This window comes from Cnephaeus nilssonii, assembly GCF_951640355.1.
Source record: "Cnephaeus nilssonii genome assembly, chromosome: 15".
Taxonomy (NCBI): Eukaryota; Metazoa; Chordata; class Mammalia; order Chiroptera; family Vespertilionidae; genus Cnephaeus; species Cnephaeus nilssonii.
The window spans coordinates 64,447,163-64,471,189 of NC_137086.1; the positions used below are offsets into that span (position 1 = coordinate 64,447,163).

Here is a 24,027-nt window from a genome sequence, read left to right on the forward strand (position 1 = left end):
AATTTAGACTCGGAGGAAGGGTAGCTCACCCAGGTGCTCAGAGCTGGTCAGTGAGGAGATTGGATCTGAACCCAAATCCGTGAAAACTCCCAGGCCTGAGCCTGAAACTGCATGATGTGCCCTATGGAGGCAAACCCATCAAGCTTTGAAAAGCTTGCCAATGGTCTTCTTTAAATCATACAGATAACCCCAAGACCAGAACGGAGATCCAAGGGCACTGGAAAGTGCCCAGAAGGAAGGCCGACTTACCCTTCAGGCCGCGAGGTGAGCGGTCACTGGAAGCATCCCTGCGGCTCTCTGAGCTGCCTGGCCGGGACCCTGGGAGGAAAGGACCACCCTGAACCAAAGGGCTGCTGACCCAGTCTAGCCCAGACAACGCCATCCAGTCTGCAAAGAGGACAGAACAGAGCGATTCTGCCACAGCTCAGGGAGCGCACTCAGAAGGACGGACCCGGGTTCTGGAGATGCCCCAGGAGGGGTCCCGCCTCCCCTGAGCGCCAGGCCCCGGGCACAGTGGGCATGGGCTGTGCTGGATGACAACCTGTGCTTCTGTGTCTGTGAGGTCTGGGGCTGGGGCTCAAACAGTGTTGTTAACAGAGGAAATTTCACACAGAATTCGGGTATAGACCAAACAGGGCGGCTCGGGAAAGCAAAGGGTTGGAGGGTTGGGGAGCCCACCCTTAGGACACATGGAGCTTCTAGAACATGTGGAAACACGCTGCCTAGACCAGGACAGTGGCACCTGGTGAGGGCGGGAGCCAGGACAGGGCAGAGTGTGAGCGCCCACGTGTGCACAATAGAGCCGGTGCCCGCTCTAGGGGCGGCTTCACCTCGGTGGTCTGAGGGGGCGGGTGCTGGGGCCTCAGGAGGAAAGACTCCCCTTCACTGGAGGGATGTAAGCAGGAGCCGCATGCTTAGGCCCCTAGGGGACACAGGGAAGGGGTGTTGAGGAACTGTGGGTCCCCATCCCGCTTCAGCATAACACCTCCACTTTCACCTCCTGTGCGTGTGGGACTGGCACACAGGCCTTACTTGCAGGAAAAGCACTGTTGATGGGAACAGGTGTGAGAACGCAGGCTGAAGGGCACCACACACAGCCCACTCCCCGTGCTGCCTGCGGTTGGGAACTCGAGCGCCCGGAACCGCTCACAGGGGCTGTCCTCTGAAGTCTAGCCGGCGGAGAACATAAGGCTGGAGAGTTAGCAGATCTGGAACATCCACGGGGATCCTGGGCCTTTTCTTAGACAGCCACCTCTGACTCTGGCCCAGCCCCTGGAGTCGTGGTCATGTCCAGGTCCTGGAGGAGAGAGGGACAGGTGGACCGTGCCCTTAGGGAGCATGTGCCTGCCTGTCCTATCTCCCCCTATTTCTCCTGCTGGGACAGCCTCACACTCGGGACTCTATCTGACTTAACTTTAAGTCACACTTCCGCCTGCGCAATGACTGGGACTCCAAAGGACAGCAGTGTCCAGGCCTAAGGGCCATGCAGCACAGACAGCTGATACTTAGTATCCCGGGAGCCCCTCCCCCCTCCAGGGCCAGCTGCACCAAAAGCAGATCCCGAGAGCAATTCTCTCCCAGGGGCCTGGGCTCTCCAGGCGCTGGAGGAAGGAAAAGGAGAACCACCACCTGAGGGAGAATGCGGGCTCCCTAGAGACTGAGCCTGCACCAGCAGCTCCTCCCAGCAACGTCCAGAATGCATGGGCCACCAGTCACTGCTCTTCCCTAAGATGCCCTGTGCCTCAGGCCTGCCTGCTGCTCTTTGACAGCAGCCCTGGACCCCCTCCAAACTGACACCAGGGTCTCCATTTTGCAGACAGTTCTAGGTCCACCTGAGCGTGAGCACTGGGCTGCCAGGGAATCGCCGTGGGCAGTGCTGGGTGTGCAGTGTGAGAGGCCCTTGGGCAGGCTCCGCAGGCGTCTGGACAGGCCTGGGCTCTGGCTCAGGATGGGAGCCAGGCTGAGACAGCCCGAGGGTTAGCCTGGAGGGGTGGGTCTGGAGCCACATAGGCCGCTGGCAGGCCCAGGGGAGGTGGTGCTCCTGGCTCCTGCTGGAGCCCAGGCAGGGCTTCTGCTCTGCCGAGCCTGGGAGACCTGACCGACTGCTGAGTGCCCACAAGGGACACAGAGCAAGCCCGCCCTAGTGGCACCCGTCACCACGCCCCTGACACCCAACAGTCAGTGACTGTCATTTCAGTGTCTGCCCAGGAGCACAGAGGGACTCACCTCATCTTCTCCCAGGGGAGCTTCTGATTTGTAAACAAGAGGCAAGGTCCTGAAGCTGCCCCAGGCAGCCTTGAGGGCAGGGACCCTGTCTGTCTTTGCTGGGCTTGTCAAACCACGGTTATGCATGTCATAGCTTCCAGGTCCTGTGGGAGGTAAGATTATGAAAAATCATAACCCCGTGTCTTCTCGTCAGGTTCGAACACCCTGGCACAGTCATTTTCAGCTCTTTCTGCTGTCCTCAGATATTTCCTCTCTAGCTTAGAAGCAGAATGTCTTTTTAAGTTTTCAGCTTTATTTCTCCCTTTCTGTTGCGTATTTTAAATTTCCGATTGCTCTTCCCCAAATGCTCCTTTTCATAGCATCCTGCTCTGGTTTCACTGTGCAGAGTGGCTTACTCTGAGGTCAGTATGGGCATTTTAAAGCTTCTGTCTCTGTGCCTAATGCCTGCTGGCTCTGTTGCTCTCACATTGGTTTGTCTCTGGTGTTGCAGGCGCTCTTCAGGTGTCCGGGGACCCTGACCTCTCATGGGCTCCCCTGGCAAGATGTGACCCGACTGCTCTGCTGGGAATATCTCCTGCTAATCAGTTGCCTTGAAGAGGTTGTAACGTCCCATCTATGGTGCGAGCACGCATGGCTACTGGCATCTGGGAGACATCCAACCTGTCCACTCCTTCTGAATCCCCTTGTTTTTCAGTCTAGGACACCTGCCCTCCACTCCATGGACCGGCCTCCAGTGCAGGGACGCTGTCAAGTCTCCTCCCTGGAGAATAAAACTCCAAAGTTGCCTGATTTTAGCCCAAACTCTGCTTCACCTCCGTTCGGGAGCCTCTTGGTGCCACCAATTCCTGAGCAGTGGTGTGGGTTCCAGGGCTCAGGCCCTAGTCTCCAGATGGCGGAGTTACCCTCCCAAAGTCGCACAGCTGTAGGCAAAGCTGAGCTCTGAACCTGTGTCTGTGGAACACCACACCTGCCCACAGCTTCACCCACCTGCTGACCACCTCTCAGTCTGAGAGGCGCCTCTTGCCCCTGTGAACCTGGATCTTTGTGAAGGACCTCGGGCCGAGATGCTCATCCCTCTTGGTTCTAGAGGGACCCGTGACTCACCGTGGGTGCGGACTGGGTGCCGGGATGTGGAGGTGGAGCTGGAAGGAGCTGCAGTGATGGCTGCGGATGAACTGGCCCCAGAGCCCAGCTCTGATGGCCAGGGCTTGGTGGCTGGGACAGTGGAGGCATCCGTGTGCTCAAGACTGCCTCTTGGTGGGGCCACTCCCTTTGGTATGAGGTCCCCAGGGCCTGGGGCAGAGAAGGACACTGAGAAATGGGGCTGCAAAATCCCATGCCAAAATGGGGCGATCACAATGAGGCCTAGAAGCAGAGGCAGCAGGGCCCAGGGAGCCCAGGGACAAAGCTGGGCTGTGTGCCCCATGGGCTGGGGTCTAAGGGGAGGCCCCTGAGATGGAGGCCCCGGGCGGCTGGCCCTGGCTCTACCCATGGCTCACAGTGTGAGCCCCCAGCAGCTGGGAGAGAATAAAGGATGAGCTCAGGAGGCTCAACAGAATGTTGGTAAAAGTCCAACGCACTAACTACTGGGCCCACCTGCCGTGTCACTCAATCCCTGATGTAAGAAGACCAGGCCTGTGGCTGCTCAGGACCACTCCCGACCTGTGGTCCAGGCCCTCAAGGACCAGGATGTGCACCCTCCCAATAGGTTTCCCTTATGTATTGTACAGTGTCCTGCCCCAGGCAGCTGGAGGGGTATGGACCCGGAGCCATGCCCACTGTGGGGATTCGGGCCCCTCCACACTCTCCTAGGACCTGCCCCCCTGCCCCTCAGCCACCCAGTGTCTGGACTCACAGGGAAGTTGTAAGCACCTAAGCCTTGCAACTTGAAATCAAGGGAAATATTAGATTCTGAAGGATAACCTTGATGAGAAGCAAGATTCAAGTCTGGTGGGATGAATCTGAAAGGCGTCCACAGTGTGAGGTCAGCGTGAGGAGCGGCGGAGAGGCGGAGGTGCCAGACAGCAGCCAGGGCAGAGAGACCGCGTTTCCAACAGCATCCTGGGCAGGCAGGCGGGGGACCAGCACGTGGCAGACCAGGAGTCAGAGCGGTGCATGCCATGAAGTCAGTGCCACATTAACTGACAGCAACAGTTCAACAGTCACCCGTTTACTTTTATGGTGACCTTGTGTTTATCGTGACAGTGGTTTTCCACTCACAGTACTGATAAACATCTTCCCTTTTAAAGTGGAAATGGCAAGTCGATTCAAGGGAAAGCATGCAATAAGCATACAGGTGATACAGACTTTGCAAAATCATGGAGATGGTATGAGGATGGCTGAAGACAGAAAACAATGCAGTAACTAAAGGCCTCTGTGGACCAGCGCTCCCGGCTGATGGTGACTGTGAGCTGATGTCCTGTCTGTCCACTGCTGGCCTCACAGCAGCACCCAAGACGTCAGAGGACCTCAGCACGGTCCTACAACGTCACTCTGAGCTGAACCCTGGCTCAGCAACATCGATCCAGTTACTTGAGATGCTGAGTGGAGCGGTAAATTCTTCAAAACACAGAACACATCTAAAAAGGGACTGCTCCGCAAAAGCCAAGATTCTGAGCTCTGACACAGGAAGTGGAGAAAAGGGCAGCAGGTTTAAAGTTAGCTGCCCACAAATGAGTCTTAAAAATATCTCACTTGACAGGGACCACAGAGTTCCGGAAGCCTAGTGACCGCTGATCAGTTCTGCGCTGCACAGAGTCATGGTCTCTAAGCTTGCAGGTGCGAGAGAGGGGGCGGCAACGGGTCCCAGACTCACTTAGCATGGACACCCTGGCCCAGGGACCTGGGCGTGGATGCCCCGAGGCTCCCCTCACACTGGCTGCGCTGGAATACGGTCCAGAGGCTGTGACAACTCGTCTCTTTTGAAGTCAGAATCCACGTTGGTACTTTAAGCTTGGCTTGCAATTTGGGTCAGGAGGTGGGGTCCACTATGGGTCATCTGGCCTTTAGTTACTGTTTTACTGTTTGAAATTCAGGCATGAAGGAGGGTACATCAGGAAGACACTGCTGAAGGGAAAGGATTAGGAATCCCCCGTGTCTGAGAAAGGGAGGGGCTAGTCAGAAGCGGGTGCGATGTCAGAGGAGGACCAGAACCTCAGGCGTGTAGAGAAAGCCGGGCGGGCAGATAGAGACTTGGCCTTGTCCTCGCTTCCACTTCTCCAAAAGCGATTCTTTTTGCGCTGAGTTGCTAAATTGTTAAACCCCCGGATAACACAAGAGAGGAAGGAAAAACAGAACAAAACAGCAAATAAATAAAATGAGTCGTAACAAATGACTACATTAGCTAAATGTTCTTGGGAGATCAGAGTCCTGTCCTGCCCAGGAGAGTTGGAAACTATACCCACGGCACAATCAGAATCAGGACTCGGTGAACCGTTATGCCCTGACTCCACTTAATTCATTTAGTGGCATCCTTCTGCCAACGCTTTATTGAGCACGTGAGAAGGATTCTATATTGCTCTAGGAGCTGATGCCTTAGACTATTTTTCAATGTCAATGTGTTAATTAAATAAGAATTTTTATTAGTTTAGGACCTGGTTTTCTTACTCCTCCACCCTAACGACAAGCTCCCTGACAACTTGGCTTGCACACAACTAACTCCTGCTCCTGTTCAAAGACCTTGGGACACTTCCTGGGATGCTTCTGGCTTCTGCAACAGGATAGTATGAGCTGCTCACTGATAATCCTTGTACATCTAACACAGCCTCTTATGGAAGGATGTGTTTGAAATACCTCTGTTTCATACCAAAACACTGTGAACACATCAAGAATTATTCCCATTTGGATCCCTCCGCATCTTCTCCTGCAAACCTACACTTCGTGACCTTTGAATTATGGAGTCTTCTCAGAGCAGACAATTGGCCTAACTTCCTGAACATGTCAGGTACATGAGCATAACTGGTTTATCCGATTTCTGATTTAGGATTCAAGTCCATAGCAGGACCCCTGTTATTTCTCTTTCCACAGCGCCACCTGATGGCCACAGCTCACACCACAGGAGGAAGGACCCACTATGCAATGTTCCAGGCTTGGTCAGCACCTTCAGGGACCAAAGCAGCTTTAACTGCAGGCAGTGCTCACAGTGGTTATGAGTTCAGGCTCCGTAATCTGTCAGCCCCGAGTTCGGATCCCAGCTCCACCCCGTATCCTCTGGGCAAGTGCTTAACCTTGTCAAGCCTCACTTGCCCAGCCCTGCAAAGGGGATAGGAATCCTGCCTGCCTCACATGGCAGTTGGAACTAAAGGAGAGACATAAAGTGGGAAACTAGCTAAAGGTGCTGAGCCCAGAAAGAGCACCCATTACATGGCTGCCGTTACTAATATCTACCACTGACCTGCTCATTCAGGGATCCAAATAGTTGTTTGTTTTGTTAATCCTCACCCGAGGATATTTTTTCCAGAGAGAGTGGAAGGGAGGGGCAGTCAGAGAGAGAAACATCTATGTGAGAGAGACACATGGATTGGGTGCCACCCACACACCTCGACCGGGCCGGGCATTGAGCCTGCAACTGAGGTACGTGCCCTTGACTAGAATCAAACCCTGGACTCTAGTCTGAGGGCCGACCCTCTAACCACTGAGACAAACTGGCCAGGGCAGTCAAGCATCTTTTCTCTGAAAGTTTTGCTAGCTCAGTTAGGCTGATTATCGTTAAGTCAACTTATAGAATCACACAAGTAGGGGTGGTGAATGTAAAATAAAAGTTTGTAGCCTGGAGTCCTGGAGCCAAGATGGCGGCGGAGGTGAATGGCTGATCTGTTGCCCCGCATGGCAGTTTCGGAAATACAACTAAAAGATGGACTGGTGAGCGCGGCGACTCCTGCTCGTGTCTCCCCAAGCCGGGCGGCTGCTCCTCAGTCAGCACCTCAGCCGGGGTCATGAGCTCGTGGGCGGCCGCGGCTGCCGCTGTGGCGGCGGCCGCAGACTCGGTGCAGTGGCTCTCGGTGAAGGAAGAGACCATCTTTCTGCAGGACGGGCCCATCCGCGTCACTGACCTGGCCGACCTACCCAGTGAGATCCTCGGGGCCCCGGAGACCGCCAACACCGACTCAGAGTATTTTTAGGAGTTCCCAGCTTACATTCAAGTCCTTTAGCCATTTTGAGAGAGGAGAACCAAGAAGGCAGCAAAGTTGGACAAAGGAACTTCGCTGCGCACAGCAATTTCAAGGATACAACTGGAGGACAGAGCGTCTGCCACCCAGAACCACAGGAGAGCTGGCTGAATGGTGGATTTACAGCTAAGAGGGAAGAGGAAAGAGCGAACTCGGAGGAGATAAGGTGCGGAGAAGCGTGGGTCGGGCTGGTGGCGGGGGAAGGGACGTGCGGCTTTTGTTCCAACCCTAGGGGAGATTAGCTCCCCATCACCCTGAAATCCAGCTTCTGGGGACGCGCGGGAGACCCAGACGCCTGCAGGGAGAGGCTGGACTCTCGGCCTTCGTGTCGGAGAGTGGGAGTAACTTCCTTGCAGAGGTGCGCCCAGCAATCAGTGTTTGCTGCGCTGGAGTGTGGAACGAGGGGGCTTGGAAACGTGGAAACCAGAAAAAGCAGACTTGCAGCCAGTGCGGTTCGCCACGCCATGGCCTGGTGGCGCCCTGAGGCCCCGCCCCGCCCTGAGACCTGCCCCGCCCTGGGACCCGCCCCGCACGTTTTGCAGACCCGCCCCGCACGTTTTGCAGGCCCCCCTGGGCTCCAAGCAATGGCTTTTGCATGTGGGTGGCCTGCCCTATGGCAGCTTGACCAGATAAACTGCGGTTCTAGTCGGACTGCTCCAGGGCCGCTCACACAGAAGGAGGAAACTGCAGTTTTTGCTGTAATTCCTGCTGAGTGGCCTCAGGCAGTAGCTGACCTACACTCCATTGGAGACCCAGAAACGAGGGCATCTATTGGTCGGTGTGAGATGACACCAGATTTCAACCACTCGCATAAGGGACACATTCAAGAGGCAGACTCAGTGAGCGCCAAAGCCTTGCTGCACCAAGACCCGGCCCATAAACGTGTCTCCTGCACAGCAACTCTTCCTTTATAGACACAGAGGGTCCGCACGGCCAATTGGCCTGGAGGAAAATTCCTCCCAGCGACACCAACAACAATCAAGACTTAACTATACAAAGGAGGACCAAGATGGAGGCATAGGGCGGAAGCCTGATTGTTGCCTACCACAACAATTTTGAGTCTACGACGGGAGAGCAGAGCAGACACCATCCAGAACCACCGGAGGGCTGGCTGAGCAGATGCTCTACAACTAGAATAAAAGAGAGGGGTACGCGGGATGATGCTGATGCCGGTGACCCAAAGATCACACTATAAGAACTACGGCTCAGGCGACACAATGGCGGCCTGGAACGTGCTCGGCGCAGTTCCCCCAGCGGTCTCCGGCTGAGGGGAAGGCTCCACTTGCTGCCGAGCACGGACAGACGAGCCACTGAAAGACATGGGGTGGGAGACTCCACGCTTTCTGACCTCCGAGTCCTTCAAGAATCTCAACGCCCCGGAAGCGGCCAGGTGCGCACGCTCAGCGACCGGCCACCGCTGCAGACCCAAGGGCCGACGCAGACACCCCGGACCAGCCTGCTGCCGCGCACCGGGCGCACCGGAGCTTCTCCGAGCCCGCCGCCCAACGAGTTCTGCGGCGGCTGCCCTGGAGCTCTGAGAAAAGGGCCGAAGGAATTGCTGAGATGGAATTGACCAACAGGAATTGGGATCAAGAAGACGAAACCCCGCTGGGTCCCGGATCCGGGTGAAGCTGGGAACAGGGTCAGGGTGAGGCTGGGTCCCGGGTCGGGGTGGGGCCGCCCCCCCTGGGTCCGGGTGAAGCCACGCGCCCCTGGGTCCGGGAGAAGCTAGATCACGGGTCCGGGTGAGGCTGGGTCCCGGGCCCAGGTGAGGCCACGCGCCCCTGGGTCCGGGTAAGGCCATGCGCTCCTGGGTCCGGGTGAAGCTGAACCCCGGGTCCGGGTGAGGCTGTGTGCCCCTGGATCCGGGTGAGGCTGGGTCCCGGGTCCGGGTGAGGCTGTGGGCCCCTGGATCCGGGTGAGGCCACGCAACCCTGGGTCTGGGAGAGGCCACGCGCCCCTGGGTCCGGGGGAAGCTAGATCCCGGGTCCGGGCGAGGCCGTGTGCCCCTGGATCCGGGTGAGGCTGGGTCCCGGGCCCGGGAGAGGCCACGCGCCCCTGGGTCCGGGTGAGGCCATGCGCCCCTGGGTCCGGGTGAAGCTGAATCCTGGGTCTGGGTGAGGTCGTGTGCCCCTGGATCTGGGTGAGGCTGGGTCCCGGGTCCGGGTGAGGCCGTGCGCCCCTGGATCCAGGTGAGGCCACGCGACCCTGGGTCTGGGAGAGGCCACGCACCCCTGGGTCCAGGTGAGGCCACACGCCCCTGGGTCCGGGGGAAGCTAGATCCCGGGTCCGGGTGAGGCCGTGTGCCCCTGGATCCGGGTGAGGCTGAGTCCTGGGCCCGGGTGAGGCCACGCACCCCTGGGTCCGGGTAAGGCCACGCGCCCCTGGGTCCGGGTGAAGCTGGATCCCGGGTCTGAGTGAGGCCGTGTGCCCCTGGATCCGGGTGAGGCTGGGTCCCGGGTCCGGGTGAGGCTGTGCGCCCCTGGATCCAGGTGAGGCCACGCGACCCTGGGTCTGAGAGAGGCTACGTGCCCCTGGGTCCGGGTGAGGCCACGCGCCCCTGGGTCCGGGTGAGGCCATGCGCCCCTGGGTCCGGGTGAAGCTGAATCCTGGGTCTGGGTGAGGCCGGGTGCCCCTGGATCCGGGTGAGGCTGGGTCCCGGGTCCGGGTGAGGCCTTGGGCCCCTGGATCCAGGTGAGGCCACGCGACCCTGGGTCTGGGAGAGGCCACGCACCCCTGGGTCCGGGTGAGGCCACGCGCCCCTGGGTCTGGGGGAAGCTAGATCCTGTGTCCTGGTGAGGCCGTGTGCCCCTGGATCCGGGTGACGCTGGGTCCCGGGCCCGGGTGAGGCCACGCGCCCCTGGGTCCGGGTAAGGCCACACGCCCCTGGGTCCGGGTGAAGCTGGATCCCGGGTCCGGGTGAGGCTGTGTGCCCCTGGATCCGGGTGAGGCTGGGTCCCGGGTCTGGTTGAGGCTGTGCGCCCCTGGATCCGGGTGAGGCCACGCGCCCCTGGGTCCGGGGGAACCTGAATCCTGGATCTGGGCGAGGCCGTGTGCCCCTGGATCCGGGTGAGGCCACGCGACCCTGGGTCTAGGAGAGGCCATGCGCCCCTGGGTCTGGGTGAGGCCACGCGCCCCTGGGTCTGGGGGAAGCTAGATCCCGGGTCCGGGTAAGGCCACGCGCCCCTGGGTCCGGGTGAAGCTGGATCCCGGGTCTGAGTGAGGCCGTGTGCCCCTGGATCCGGGTGAGGCTGGGTCCCGGGTCCGGGTGAGGCTGTGCGCCCCTGGATCCAGGTGAGGCCACGCGACCCTGGGTCTGAGAGAGGCTACGTGCCCCTGGGTCCGGGTGAGGCCACGCGCCCCTGGGTCCGGGTGAGGCCATGCGCCCCTGGGTCCGGGTGAAGCTGAATCCTGGGTCTGGGCGAGGCCGGGTGCCCCTGGATCCGGGTGAGGCTGGGTCCCGGGTCCGGGTGAGGCCTTGGGCCCCTGGATCCAGGTGAGGCCACGCGACCCTGGGTCTGGGAGAGGCCACACACCCCTGGGTCCGGGTGAGGCCACGCGCCCCTGGGTCTGGGGGAAGCTAGATCCTGTGTCCTGGTGAGGCCGTGTGCCCCTGGATCCGGGTGACGCTGGGTCCCGGGCCCGGGTGAGGCCACGCGCCCCTGGGTCCGGGTAAGGCCACACGCCCCTGGGTCCGGGTGAAGCTGGATCCCGGGTCCGGGTGAGGCTGTGTGCCCCTGGATCCGGGTGAGGCTGGGTCCCGGGTCTGGTTGAGGCTGTGCGCCCCTGGATCCGGGTGAGGCCACGCGCCCCTGGGTCCGGGGGAACCTGAATCCTGGATCTGGGCGAGGCCGTGTGCCCCTGGATCCGGGTGAGGCCACGCGACCCTGGGTCTAGGAGAGGCCATGCGCCCCTGGGTCTGGGTGAGGCCACGCGCCCCTGGGTCTGGGGGAAGCTAGATCCCGGGTCCGGGTGAGGCCGTGTGCCCCTGGATCCGGGTGAGGCTGGGTCCCGGGCCCGGGTGAGGCCACGCGCCCCCGGGTCTGGGAGAGGCCACGTGCCCCTGGCTCCGGGTGAGGCCACGCGCCCCTGGGTCCTGGGGAAGCTAGATCCCGGGTCCGGGTGAGGTCGTGTGCCCCTGGATCCGGGTGAGGCTGGGTCTCGGGTCCGGGTGAGGCCGCACACATCTAGGTCCGGGTGAGGCCACGCGCCCCTGGGTCTGGGAGAGGCCACGCGCCCCTGGGTCCGGGTGAGGCCACGCGCCCCTGGGTCCGGGGGAAGCTAGATCCCGGGTCCGGGTGAGGCCATGTGCCCCTGGATCTGGGTGAGGCCACGCGCCCCTGGGTCTGGGAGAAGCCACGCACCCCTGGGTCCGGGTGAGGCCATGCGCCCCTGGATCCGGGTGAAGCTGGATCCCGGGTCCAGGTGAGGCCATGTGCCCCTGGATCCGGGTGACGCTGGGTCCCGGGCCCGGGTGAGGCCACGCGCCCCTGGGTCCGGGTAAGGCCACGCGCCCCTGGGTCCGGGTGAAGCTGGATCCCGGGTCCGGGTGAGGCTGTGTGCCCCTGGATCCGGGTGAGGCTGGGTCCCGGGTCCGGTTGAGGCTGTGCGCCCCTGGATCCGGGTGAGGCCACGCGCCCCTGGGTCCGGGGGAAGCTAGATCCCGGGTCCGGGTGAGGCCATGTGCCCCTGGATCCAGGTGAGGCCACGCGCCCCTGGGTCTGGGAGAGGCCACGCGCCCCTGGGTCCGGGTGAGGCCATGCGCCCCTGGATCCGGGTGAAGCTGGATCCCGGGTCCAGGTGAGGCCATGTGCCCCTGGATCCGGGTGACGTTGGGTCCCGGGTCCGGGGGAATCCGCGCGCACCTGGGTCCAGGTGAGGCCACGTGCCCCTGGGTCCGGATGAAGCCGTGCCCCTGGGTCTGGCTGAGACCCAACCAGAGGGAATCGAACCTGCATTACCACCATTTGTCCACCATCCAGAGCAGAGGGGTCAATGCCGACATGTACACATAAGGAACTGGTGGACATTGATATTGGGTCTCAAAAGTACTGTTGGTCCAGAAAGAAACTCACTACAGACTGATTCATTTGCCTGTCAGCATAACTATTATTGCTCATCTCACATTCAGTTCATATAAGTATATCTCTAGTGACACATGATCTCGCTCATTTAGGGGAAATGATGAACAACATAGACTGATGAACAAGAACAGAACCAGAAACAAGGAGGCATTGATCGGACTATCGGGCCTCAGAGGGAGGGTAGGGGAGGGTGGGGGGAGGGGGAGAGATCAACCAAAGGACTTGTGTGCATGCATATGAGCCTAACCAATGGTTAAGTTCAACAGGGGGTTGGGACATCCGTGGGGAGGGGTGTGGGATGGGAATGGGGGGGTGAGGACAAATATGTGACACCTTAATCAATAAAGAAATTAAAAAAAAAAGTTTGTAGTCTGAATGAAAACCCGAGGCCAAGACGCCTCTAGATCCATGTTAATCAGCTTCGATATCATTTACCTGCATGTGAGCGTTTTACCTAATCAACTCCTGTAAAGACTGGGAATGCAAGTATGTGTCCCAAACACTGGTATGTATGCGTGTGCACACTTTGTTTTTTGCGTTTCGAGGGACACACCAGGACCTGCAGTGGTGACTGTCACCCAGAAAGGCATGTGCGCAGGTCACACTCAGAAGGCACTGGTCACGGGCCCTCGGTGCTGTCACAGCCGCCCCTGAGAGGGCCCGAGTCCCAGGCATGGGCTGGTCTCAGGAAGTCCTGGTGTCCTTCATAAATGTAAATTCTCAGGGTGCACGTCTGGCAGGCTTATAGGTAAGTCATGTAGGACATGATATTTAAAAGTAAACTTGAAAACTAAACCATGTTTAAGGCAAGTAAGATGCATTTTCCCCCTCTCCCAAACCTTAACATCCCTGAAATCAGGATGCAGCTTCGAGCCTGTCTCACAGTCATTGTTGGCCAGGTGACAATTCTGACAAAATCGTCACTGCCACAACCCATTTATCTTCTTTTTATGTGAGCACCCTTGTCCTGACAGCCTCTTAGAGTCCATGAAATACATACAGCACATGCAACTAGAAATCCACTTCAGAACCTAAGGCAACTCCACACGACAACCCTGAATGACGAGTACAGTGCACCCCGTGGTGGCAGGACTCAAGGCCACATCAGGCTGGAGAAGAAACCAGACCCGCTTTTCAAAGTGACAGAACAATCAGAGCCACAGGAGGCCTTGCTGGAGACCTTGCCGCTGTCCATGACGCACTCAATGCACCGCGGAGCCCCCTACAGAAACGGCCTATTCTAGGCCGGAGGAAACCGGGAACCCCAAACACATCCGCAGTGGAGCTTGTCTCTGCGGCAACTGTGTGGACATCAGCTCTGGATATGCGAGGCCCTCCCACAGTGTCCATGATGCGTGAGGCTCCTCATGCTAAAGGACCTGAATTGTTCTGGAACGAAAGTGCAGCAACACTGACGGGGTTTACATTTTCTACTTGGGTGTTCACATACCTCAGGAGGCAGATGTGCATGTTTGGAGCATGCCCGCTTCAGGCTCCTACACTCTCTCACACACACACACACACACACACACACACACACACACACACACGTGCGCACCCAGCATGCACTGGAGTGTCCTTGGTTCTCCCCTGTCCCTGAGGGCGACCTGAGATGCTCCCCTTCACTTCCTGCCCGCAGCCAGGTCCGCCCCCCTACCTTTTCCCTTGCGCCCCCTGCGGGCGTCTTGCTCTTCTGTCCACTTTGAGCAGCATGGGTTGGCCTCCAGGGGCTCCAGCTGCGATTGAAGAGGCTGAGAACTACTGGGCGAGGCCTGGTCTGGTTGTTCTCTGGAACCCCCTTTCTTTCCTTTGATGAATTTCATAATTGCTTTGGCTCCAATCCAGCGCTTCTTCCTGTAAGAGGAAGGATTTTAGGACACAGCCAACCCTCACTGCCTCCCCGGGTGCCCTACGTGAGCTGGGATTTCCTTCACCAGCCTGGGAAGGCTGCGGTTAATCTGGTTCAGAATGAGGGTGCTCTTCGCCATCACCACGATCATCCCACCTGGGGCTCAGGAGGGGGCACACAGTGTGCAGTTAATTCGCACTGACCCAGGGATGGTGAAGCCTTTCTCACGGCAGAAACCCACAGTAGCCCCTCGGGAAAACAGAACCTCCAACCCAGCTCTCAGCTCTCCATTACTGTGCCAAGTGCAGGAAGCGGTGCTGTGCTGACCTAATCATGCTGGTTGGCAAAATTCCACCAAAATGCCATTTTCAGAAAGGGTCAGGGACCTCCTCATTTTCTGTTAGAGTTAATAATACGTGGAATAGGCTGGTATACTCTGGCTGTTCCCGGCATTGAGGAGTCTGGGTGAGGGGAAGAGGGCAGGAGAATGGGCTGCTTCAAGTAGAAACAGTGAACCTGGGCGGGAGCCTGGTGGTTGGAGTGTCGGCCTGAGCACTGAAGGGTGGTGGGTTTGATTCCCCCGTCAAGGGCACATACCTGGGTTGCAGGTTCGATCCCCGGCCCCGGTCGAGGTATGTGCAGATGGAAACCAATTGATGTCTCTCTCTCACATCGATGTCTCTCTCTCTCTCTCTCTCTCTCTCTCTCTCTCTCTCTCCCCTTCTCATACCTCCCTCACCTCCCTCCCTCCCTTCTACTCTCTTCTAAAAATCAATGGGAAAAATATCCTCGGGTGAGGATTAAAAAAATAAGTAAATAAATAAAAACAGTGAATGTAAAGGTAATACATTGCAGCTCACAGGATATGAGGCATTCTAATGTCACAAGGACCACAGCTGGGTTCTGATCCTGGCTCTGCCACGAAACAGCACTGTGCTTACACAAGCCACTCCATTTCCTCATCGGTGCCTCAATTTCCCTGTCAACAGCAGGGTCAGGCGGAGGTTCTGAAATTCTGTGGTTCTGTGATTTCTACAGAGAGGCCCTGCCGGATTCATGGGGATTTGACCTCAAGGCTGGGCTGGGACAGGACAATGGGAAGTCCAGCTCCTGGGCTCAGGCCCGGGCCCAGGGGAAGCCCTGCTGCTGGAGAGAGGCCGGCAGTCTCGGGGACCCAGCCGGCACACCACCGGGGCTGCTGCTCTCTGCAGAAGGGAACTTGTTTGTGAACCTGCCCTTGGGGGTCCAGTGGACCCAGAGGAATGGAGGTCCGAACAAAAGGTTCCTGTGCTTGAAGACGGGGATGCGGGTCCAGGCGTCTGAGCCAAGCTTCCTTCCCAAAACAGAAACATGCTTTTCTAGGTCCTGCAATCTTGAGACCAAACCTGATACGCCTGCTTTAGTTGCTCTAAAAGCCCAGACTCTCTGCCCCTTAAACAGGCTCCTGGCCAGCTGGCCTTCACCGTCCCTCATAGGATAACCCTGAGTAAGGAGGGTGGGACCGAAAGAGACTAAATTTGTTCCGTGCTGGGAGGGACCTGCACACAGGGCAGCTGCCATACAGCGGAAGGTACGGGCCCAACAAACTGGTCACTGCTCTAGATGCTACAGCTTCCCTACTCGTGAAAGAGCAAGCTTCTGTTCCGTGTGTAAGTTACTGACGCTTAGATCAACTCACTTCTTTGGCGCTGGATCATGGAACTTGTGCTGAGCCATGCTTTTTTCTCCCAGTCTTTCATTTTGTCTCTGTAAGTCATTTACTTTGTCTCTAATAGAGGAGAGAGAGAAACAATCTGGTTTTTAAAATTGACTCATCAGCCCCGCCTGGGACCTGGCCCAGAAGGAACTGGTGTGTTTCTGGGACTCAGACATCACAGTGCTCATGGCCACCATGACCACCAAGTTGGGAATATGGGGGTGGAAGCAGGTGACGTGGGTCCAGGATGCCTAGCACATCGAGGGGACCGCCTGAACACCTAGGATCAGGCTGTCTGTCAGGAGAGCAGACCCCGAACCATCTGAAACTCAAACTGGGGAACCCTGAGGATTCCGGCCAGGTCAGCTCAGGGTGTTGGGCACTCGGGTCGGACACAGGGCTAGGCTAGCTCCTGGGGGTGCAGACCAACGATGCCTTCAGTGGTGTGGAGTGGGGGGGGGGGTCTTCCCTCTGTGAGTTAGACGGGCATCAGGTGAAAAAGGTCACTTTAGCAAAGTCAGACCTCCGACCTGGACCCACTGCAATGTTGGGCTTCTGCTCACACTTCCAGGGAAGGAAACTCAAAGCCTTTCGGGGGCCAGACAGAGAAGATAAGGAGCAGAGCTGCCTGGGAGGACCGGAGGGGGGTGGGGCCTGCGGCGAGGCCGAGTGCACGGTGCCACGTGGGACCTAATGCAGGGCCTGCAATCGGAGCCCCGCTGTCCATGTGGCGGAGCTTCTGATTGCCTTTCCCGAAGGCTCCAGAAGCTCCGGCTCTGAAGCAAAATCTCTTAATTTCTAAGTGTGGGAAGTCAGTTCACATTTTCAAAAACACAGAAAGGACCAGAGAGACACCTCTTAAACCTTGGGCTGCCAGAGGACACCCTTGCTCCTGGGAGAGGGAGCCTGGCCTTCCTGAAGCAGACGGCTTGGCATGCTTTCATTCTGTGCGTCTAGGAGCCGTGCACGCAGTGCTCTCTGTACAGCGTCCCCCACTGGGCCGCCGGCTTCGGTCCTCTTCCTGCCTCTCCTCACCCATGTGGACTTGACAGCTCAGACCCCTGCTTTCCTTGCTTGAAAGTGAGTCCTCGGCATCGAGGCAGCTGCTCAGGCTCCTTAGGTCATAAGGTGCCCAGGCCCCACCTAATCCGAGGGCTTTCCTGCGAGTTCACCGCGAAGTGCGCCCCCGTGAAAAGTGATCGCTTGCTAACCACTGGGCCCTTGGCTCCTGACCTGCTCTGCTCCCAGCGCTCTTGGCTCGGCCTCTGTTCTTCTAGTCAGTGTTATTCTGTTCCCACGGCCGACCCCCAACCCCACAAACTCATGGCCCAGCTATCCTAAAGCTGGGGAAGTCTCAGCTTAGAGCAGGCTCAGGAAGCCTGCCCACTCCCTGGCCCCCTGCAGATACTTTCCATGCAAAACCATCATCAGAGCATCCCAAGAACAGATTAAGAAACGTCAGGCAGGGGGCAGCGTCTCTGAAAAGCCAACAAAGCCAACCACTCCTACTTGCAGAAATCTAGAACCATTCCAGGGGAAGTGAGTGAAGGATGCACTGGTAAGATGGTCTGTCCCCTTGCCCTGGGTACACCACTGCACCCAGGGGGTTCTCTGCTGCCCAGAGGGCACGGTCTAGTCCTGGAGCTGGAAGCCACGCCCCCTCTGTTGAAGGGTGAACATCAGCCCACACCCCTCCCACGTACTGCTGCTGCTCCTGGTGGTGCTGGTCCTTGTCCTCCACGTCCTCCTGGAGAAGCCTCTGGTTCTGCTCATTCAACAAGTGGACTTGGCACTGGAGGTGACGATTTTCTCTCTCCAACTTCCCCTTGAGACTGGAGAGCCGCTAAAACACAGATGGACAATGTCTCAAACACCACACGCTCCGTGATTCCACTGCTGGGAATCTACTTCCAAAAGAAGAAACAGGCCACATGCACAAAGATGGCCTCTTTGGTATTGTCTGTGTCAGCTGGAATGATCAATGCGGCCAATGCCATGGAGACAGACAAGCCTTCTGCCACTGCACCTTCCAATCAGGCAGCCAGTGGCCACATGTGGCCGCTGAGCACTGAAAACGCAGCCAGTCTGAGCTGAGACGGGCCATAAGTGCAAAATACATAATAGGTTCTGAGGTCTTATTAACAATTAAACACTAATGTAAAATATATCATTAATAAGCTGCCCGACGCTGTGGCTCAGTTGGTTGGTTGTCAATCCATGCACCAAGTAATCAGCAGTTTAATTCCTGATCAAGATACATGGCTGGGTTGCAGGCTTCATTCCCCAGTAGAGGGCATGAAGGGGCAGCTGATTGATGTTTCTCTCAAAAAATCAGTAAAAAAACCATTTTAAAAATCCCACTAATAAACTTTTGGAGTTTCATGTGACATTTTAGATATAATCCTATCTAATAAAAGAGTAATATGCAAATTGACCATCATTCCACACACAAGATGGCAGCCCCCATGTGGACACAAGATGGCCGCCACAAGATGGCCAGCAGGGGAGGGCAGTTGGGAGGGACCAGACCTGCAGGGGAGGGCAGTTTTGGGGGAGATCAGGCCTGCAGGGGAGGGCAGTTAAGAGTGATCGGGCCAGCAGATGAGGGCAGTTGGGGGTACCAGGCCTGCAGAGAAGGACAGTTGGGGGGAACCCAGGCCTGCAGGTGAGGGCAGTTGGGGGGGACCAGGCCTGCAGAGGAGGGCAGTTTGGGGCGACCAGGCCTGCAGGGTAGGGCAGTTGGGGGGGGGGGCGACCAGGCCGGCAAGGAGGGCAGATAGAGGCGACCAGACTGGCAAGGGAGGGCAATTAGGGGTGACCAGGTCAGCAGGGGAGGGCAGTTGGGGGCAACCAGGCCTTCAGGGGAGGGCAGTTAGGGACAATTGGGCGGTCAGGGGAGCAGTTAGGCATAGATCAGGCTGTCAGGGGAATGGTTAGGGGGGGATTAGGCTGGCAAGGGAGGGCAGTTAGGTGTGACCAGGTCAGCAGGGGAGGGCAGTTGGGGGCGACCAGGCCTGCAGGGGAGGACAGTGAGGGGTAACCAGTCCATCAGGGGAGGGCAGTTAGGGGTGACCAGGTTGACAGGGAAGGGCAATTGGGGGCAATTGGGCTGTCAGGGAAGCAGTTAGGCATAGATCAGGCTGGCAGGGGAGTGGTTAGGGGGTGATCAGGCTGGCAGGCAGAAGCAGTTAGGGGCAATCAGCCAGGCAGGCAGGCAAGCCTTTGGGAGCCAGCAGTCCTGGATTGTGAGAGGGATGCCCATCTGCCCAGTGGCATCGGGCCTAAACGGGCAGTTGGGCATCCCTCAAGCGGTCCCAGAATAGAGAGGGTGCAGGCTGGGCTGAGGGACACTCCCCTATGCACGAATTTCATGTACTGGGCCTTTAGTAGTTAAATAAAATAGACCATTCCATTAATCCCACTGTCTCCTCTTACTTTTGAATATGGCTACTATAAAGTTGAGTATTACATGTGCTGGCCTGCATTATATTCCTGTTGGACATCTCTGCTCTAGGCAGGGTTGGCACGCTGTTCCTGTCAAGACCGAGGCACTAAATCTGTGAGGCTTTCCAGGCCCACAGTGGTCTCTGCTGCAACTGTTCAACTCTGTTACTACGGCAGGAAAGGGCCGGAGATACAATGTACAGGCCTGGGTGTGGCTGTGTTTAAATAACAACCCAAAAGTCTTTACTCGAAGACACGGGCTTTTAAATTTCATATCACTTTCACTTGCCACCAAATATCATCCTACTTTTGATTTTCCCCAACCATTAAACACTGTGGAAGCTATCCTTGGTTCACAGCCTGACACAAGCAGGCGTGGGGCTGGACCTGAATTTGGGGCTGAGGCTGGCCAGCTCCTGCTCTAGAATATCATCGCAGTTGGTGAGCAGGAAAGTCCCCAGTTTTGGCTTCATACAAATGGAGTTCCAAACCGCTACTTCAGAAGGACAAGAATGGGAACCCAGCTCACAGATCATTGCGAGAATTAAATGAGATGACACAGAGAGCAGAGTGCTTAGCCGAGAGGATGGAAATAAAACGGTACTCGGCTGTTTCCATGTACCGCCCCGACCCTGCAAAAAGCAAAGATCCGGTGAAAGGTGTTCTGTAGCACACCGCTGCCAGTCATGGTGTTCATCCCAGCCACAAGCCTCTGGCTTCCCCTCCGCCCCTGTGTGACATTCACACACACCCTTTGAGCAGAGATGCCAATGAGGACTCATTCAGACCAGGCTGAGCCCAAGGCGTCAGCCCAGGGAAAAGGCCCATCCAGGGTGCTGTGCCCTCCAGCCCCAGGCCTCACCTGGCAGTGGTTGTCCAGCTCCGTCAGCGAGATGTCCATGCTCTGGAGCTCCTCCCTCAGCCAGTTGCACTGCGCCTGCCAGCAGTTTACCTCCAGCTGCCTGTCGTTCAGGGAGGTTTGCAGCTTCTTGGTGTGGGTCTGCAGCTCCTCCTGCTCCCCCTTCAGACCCTTGCACTGGGCCTGCCAGCGGTTCACCTCCAGCTGTGTGTCGTTCAGGGAGGCTTGCAGCTCCTTGGTGTGGGTCTGCAGCTCCTCCTGCCCCCCTTTCAGTCCCTCATACAGGGCCTGCCAGTGAATCACCTCCAGCTGTGTGTCCTTTAGGGAGGTTTGCATCTCCTTGGCCTGGGCGTACAGCTCCTTGCTAAGGGCTTGCTGCTCCATGGTGAGGGCTTGCAGCTTCTCCTGCTCCCGCTTCAGCCCCTTGTACCGGGCCTGCCAGCGGTTCACCTCCAGCTGCCTGTCTTTCAGGTTGGTTTGCAGCTTCTTGGTGTGGGTCTGCAGCTGCTCCTGCTCCCCTTTCAGTCCCTCATACAGGGCCTGCCAGCGGTTTGCCTCCAGCTGCATATCCTTCAGGGAAGTTTGCAGCTCCTTGGTGTCGGCATACAGCTCCTTGGCTTGCAGCTCCTTGGTGAGAGTTTGTAACTGCTCCTGCTCCCCCTTCAGCCCCTTGTACCGGGCCTGCCAGTGCTTCACCTCCAGCTGCTTGTCTTTCAGGTTGGTTTGCAGCTCCTTGGTGAGGGTTTGTAGCTGCTCCTGCTCCCCCTTCAGCTCCTTGTACCGGGCCTGCCAGCGGTTCATCTCCAGCTGCCTGTCATTCAAGGACGTTTGCAGCACCTGGGTGTAGATCTGCAGCTCCTCCTGCTCCCCCCTCAGCCAGTTGCACTGGTCCTGCCAGCAGTTCATCTCCAGCTGCTTGTCGTTCAGGGTGGTTTGCAGCTTCTTGGTGTGGGTCTGCAGCTCCTCCTGCTCCCGCTGCAGCTGCTGGTGCAGGAAATGGGCCCTGGGGGTGGAGAGACACAGGGCAGAGGGCTGAGGAGCACTCCTAGGCTCTGCCCCAGTTGTGCAACCTTAATCAAAACCACAGCCTCTCTGGGCCTCAGTGTTTTGTTTTTCACTCGTTAATGAAGGGTTGAACAAAATCAGCAGTTTTCAAACTGTTTTCATTAGGGTTCTAGGAGGCTACCCCAGGTACCACACTGTGGGCTGGGGGAGACAGGACAGGCAGGCTCGGACACCACTTCCACAGAGCATCCCTGTAGAAGGCCTTTCTATGGGAGGCTTTGGCCCAGCTGCCTACTTGGAAAAAGGGTTCTTTGATTCAAACACTTAAACACTGAATCAGAACTTCTTTGCTCTAAGACTCTATGCCCAGCTCTTCTCCCCAATTCCAAGCCCCTTTCTAATTTCAACACCTGAGATAAATAAAATAGGAGATTCTGCAGTGTTACGTAAACTCACTGAAATGATCACCATCATCATCATCATCATCATCAGAACCCGACTGGGATTCCTGGGGGAAGATTTAGACCAAAAAGCTCCTAAGACCAGAGGCTCATGGACTCAATTTGAACAGAGGTGTGTGAAGTTTGGCCCACACAGCTTTTTAAAAGAAATTTTAACATTTATTTTATTTCATTTTAAAGTGTGTATGGTTCTATTAACTGATGTCTCTCCAATAAAGACAACTACAAAAAATAAAATAACATAAAGAAAGCAAACAGAAAAAGATGAAAAGATTCCTCCGTTGTTGTCCTGTGAATACTCCCGGGTTTAGGTTTAAGGGTCCCCGGCCTCAAAAATGTTTCCAGGTCATCCTGGTCCTCTGTCCCGCCCAAACAAGCAGCTTTTTTTTTTTAAACAAACAAACAAACAAACAAAGTAAGTAGTTTATCGGCATTCAAAAATTTTAAGTTTCACATCAACATTCAGATATCTTTTCCTCAGGGGGAAAAAAAAAGCATAAAGAAAGATGACCTGCAGCCTGGCCTGCCTCCCAGCTGACAGCCTGGGTGTGTTCTCCCAGGGCCTGGTCTATCGCTGACTCTCCTTCCCCGCCTGCTGGACCTGCCCGGCCACTGCAGGCAGCTGAGTTTACAGCCCCACAACACATGTTAAATCAGGGCTGTGCCAAGGAAGGCTTCATATGATCCCGCCTCTGCGTTGAGGCAAGACCTGGATTTGAATCCTGCCTGTGCCACTAACTAGGAGCATTGACCTTGAACAAGTTGTGTCATCTCCCTGAGCCTGTTTCCTCCTCTGTTGCTGTGGTTTTCTTAAAGGATAACAATAGCTCAGCTAATTCTCATGATTCCCAGTATACTGTTCTATCCAGCCACCGGTAGTATATACACTGTTCTCACCGGTTCCTGGGAGTCTCTGGCCACATTTTGTCTACTGATAAGACATAAAGACGCCTCATGTAATACACTCACAGCCAACAGCACCATACCTGGGCCCGAATGACCCTTGTGTGCCACTCGTATATTCCCCGTGAGGCCCAGCGCAGCCTTGCACGGGGGAACACTAGACAGTGTTTCAGCACTCCATTTGGGGGCCACTTCATACGAGGAAATCGCCCCCACAGAGCACAAATAGAACAACATGGCACTCAATGGACCACGGAGAGGACGCTCCTTTGTGAGAGCTGTAAGAAGGCCGGGGTCAAAGGCCTTGTTCAACCTCAGCTGCAAATGTGCACATCAGGCGACTCCAGCATCTCCCAAACTGGGCATATCCGTGAAAGGCCACGGGCACCAATTTGGGGGTAACCAGTAGATTTCGGCGAGGAGGTGAATTCACAAATGGGAATGGGTGAGTGCTGAGGACAGAGCCTCTCTCCCTCAGGGAGCGCTGGTGTTAGAGGATGCAGGTGCCCATGCCCAACAGTCATTGGCACCATAAATGTGGGAGGGGAGGTAATCCAGACCTAGACAATGCCCCATGCCAGCTTCCTGAGTCCTTCCTTCCAGCCACCAGCTCGAGTCCCCTCTACCTTCTTACCACCAGCTGTTACCAGGGCAGGGTTGGTAAAGATGCACCATCACCAGGGGTCTCCCTTGAGCTCAGCTCAGCGGGTGCTGAGTGAGTGGGTGTGAATGACATTCTGGCAGAGGCGCTGCAGGGGGCCTGATGGTTACCTGTCCAGCTCTCCCTGCAGCCTCTGGTTCTCCTCAGCGGCCATGGCGCTCGTCCTCTGCTCCTGCTGCAGAGCCTCCCGCTCGGAGTTCAAGAGCCTCCTCAGCTGCTCCAGCGCCGCCTCATGTTGGAGCTTGTCCTTGTAGCTGTTGAAGGGAAACACACCCGCTAGCAATGGACACCAGGGAGACTGCCAAGCCTGGGTGAGCGGCTTCTCTCTGTAGAGCTGAGGGAGAGGGGGATAGGTAGGGGGCGGGGCTGGACAGAGAGAAGGGGCAGACACTGGGCCAGCTCCGGGGGTCTCCTCCAGCCCAGGAGCCAATTCCCCTCCTCCACCCGACGTGTCTCCATGGTCCCTTCCAGTCCCTGTCAAAGCAGCCTCCCTCCTTTATCCCACTGGGAACAAAACCGCTTTCTGAACTCCACGCCCTTCTCAAAGAAACCACCGCACATACAGCAGAATTCCACCGCCCATAAGAGCTGATCCCGCTCACCAGGCACCAGGGTGAGCCCTCCGCCCCAGCTCAGAACACGACTCTCCCTGCCCTGAGCCAGGCAGCGTG

At 57.1% G+C, this 24,027-nt stretch overlaps 2 protein-coding genes across 2 annotated transcripts; both read right to left on the reverse strand.

Moving 5' to 3' along the window:
* Positions 1-257: 257 nt before the first annotated feature.
* Positions 258-14,560, reverse strand: LOC307112156 (protein Daple-like). The gene is made up of 5 exons (XM_079792581.1): positions 14,136-14,560; positions 3,331-3,519; positions 2,227-2,369; positions 1,033-1,297; positions 258-387 (listed from the first exon to the last, which is right to left on the reverse strand). Exons 1-4 carry the CDS (start codon positions 14,299-14,301, stop codon positions 1,241-1,243), a joined length of 555 nt encoding a protein of 184 aa, XP_079648707.1. The 5' UTR covers positions 14,302-14,560; the 3' UTR covers positions 258-387; positions 1,033-1,240.
* Positions 14,561-15,332: 772 nt separating this feature from the next.
* Positions 15,333-23,520, reverse strand: LOC307112176 (uncharacterized protein). The gene is made up of 4 exons (XM_079792609.1): positions 23,467-23,520; positions 20,330-21,329; positions 17,727-17,866; positions 15,333-16,095 (listed from the first exon to the last, which is right to left on the reverse strand). The coding sequence occupies exons 1-4, from the start codon at positions 23,508-23,510 to the stop codon at positions 16,002-16,004; spliced, it is 1,278 nt and encodes a 425-aa protein (XP_079648735.1). The 5' UTR covers positions 23,511-23,520; the 3' UTR covers positions 15,333-16,001.
* Between the last annotated feature and the right edge of the window lie 507 nt (positions 23,521-24,027).

Bases quoted from the DNA above. Each gene is read 5' to 3' on its own strand.
- LOC307112156 (XM_079792581.1), bottom strand. From the start codon at position 14,301: ATGAAATTCATCAAAGGAAAGAAAGGGGGTTCCAGAGAACAACCAGAC. The intron at 2,370-3,330 runs GTGAGTCACGGG...TACCTCCCACAG, and splicing joins GCACCCAGTCCGCACCCACG to GACCTGGAAGCTATGACATG. The intron at 1,298-2,226 runs GTGAGTCCCTCT...TCTCTCCTCCAG, and splicing joins CTCCCCTGGGAGAAGATGAG to GACCTGGACATGACCACGAC.
- LOC307112176 (XM_079792609.1), bottom strand. From the start codon at position 23,510: ATGGCCGCTGAGGAGAACCAGAGGCTGCAGGGAGAGCTGGACAG. The intron at 17,867-20,329 runs GTGAGGCCTGGG...TCTGTGTTTTAG, and splicing joins AGCTGGACAACCACTGCCAG to CGGCTCTCCAGTCTCAAGGG. The intron at 16,096-17,726 runs GTACGTGGGAGG...CTCCTCTATTAG, and splicing joins CACCACCAGGAGCAGCAGCA to AGACAAAGTAAATGACTTAC.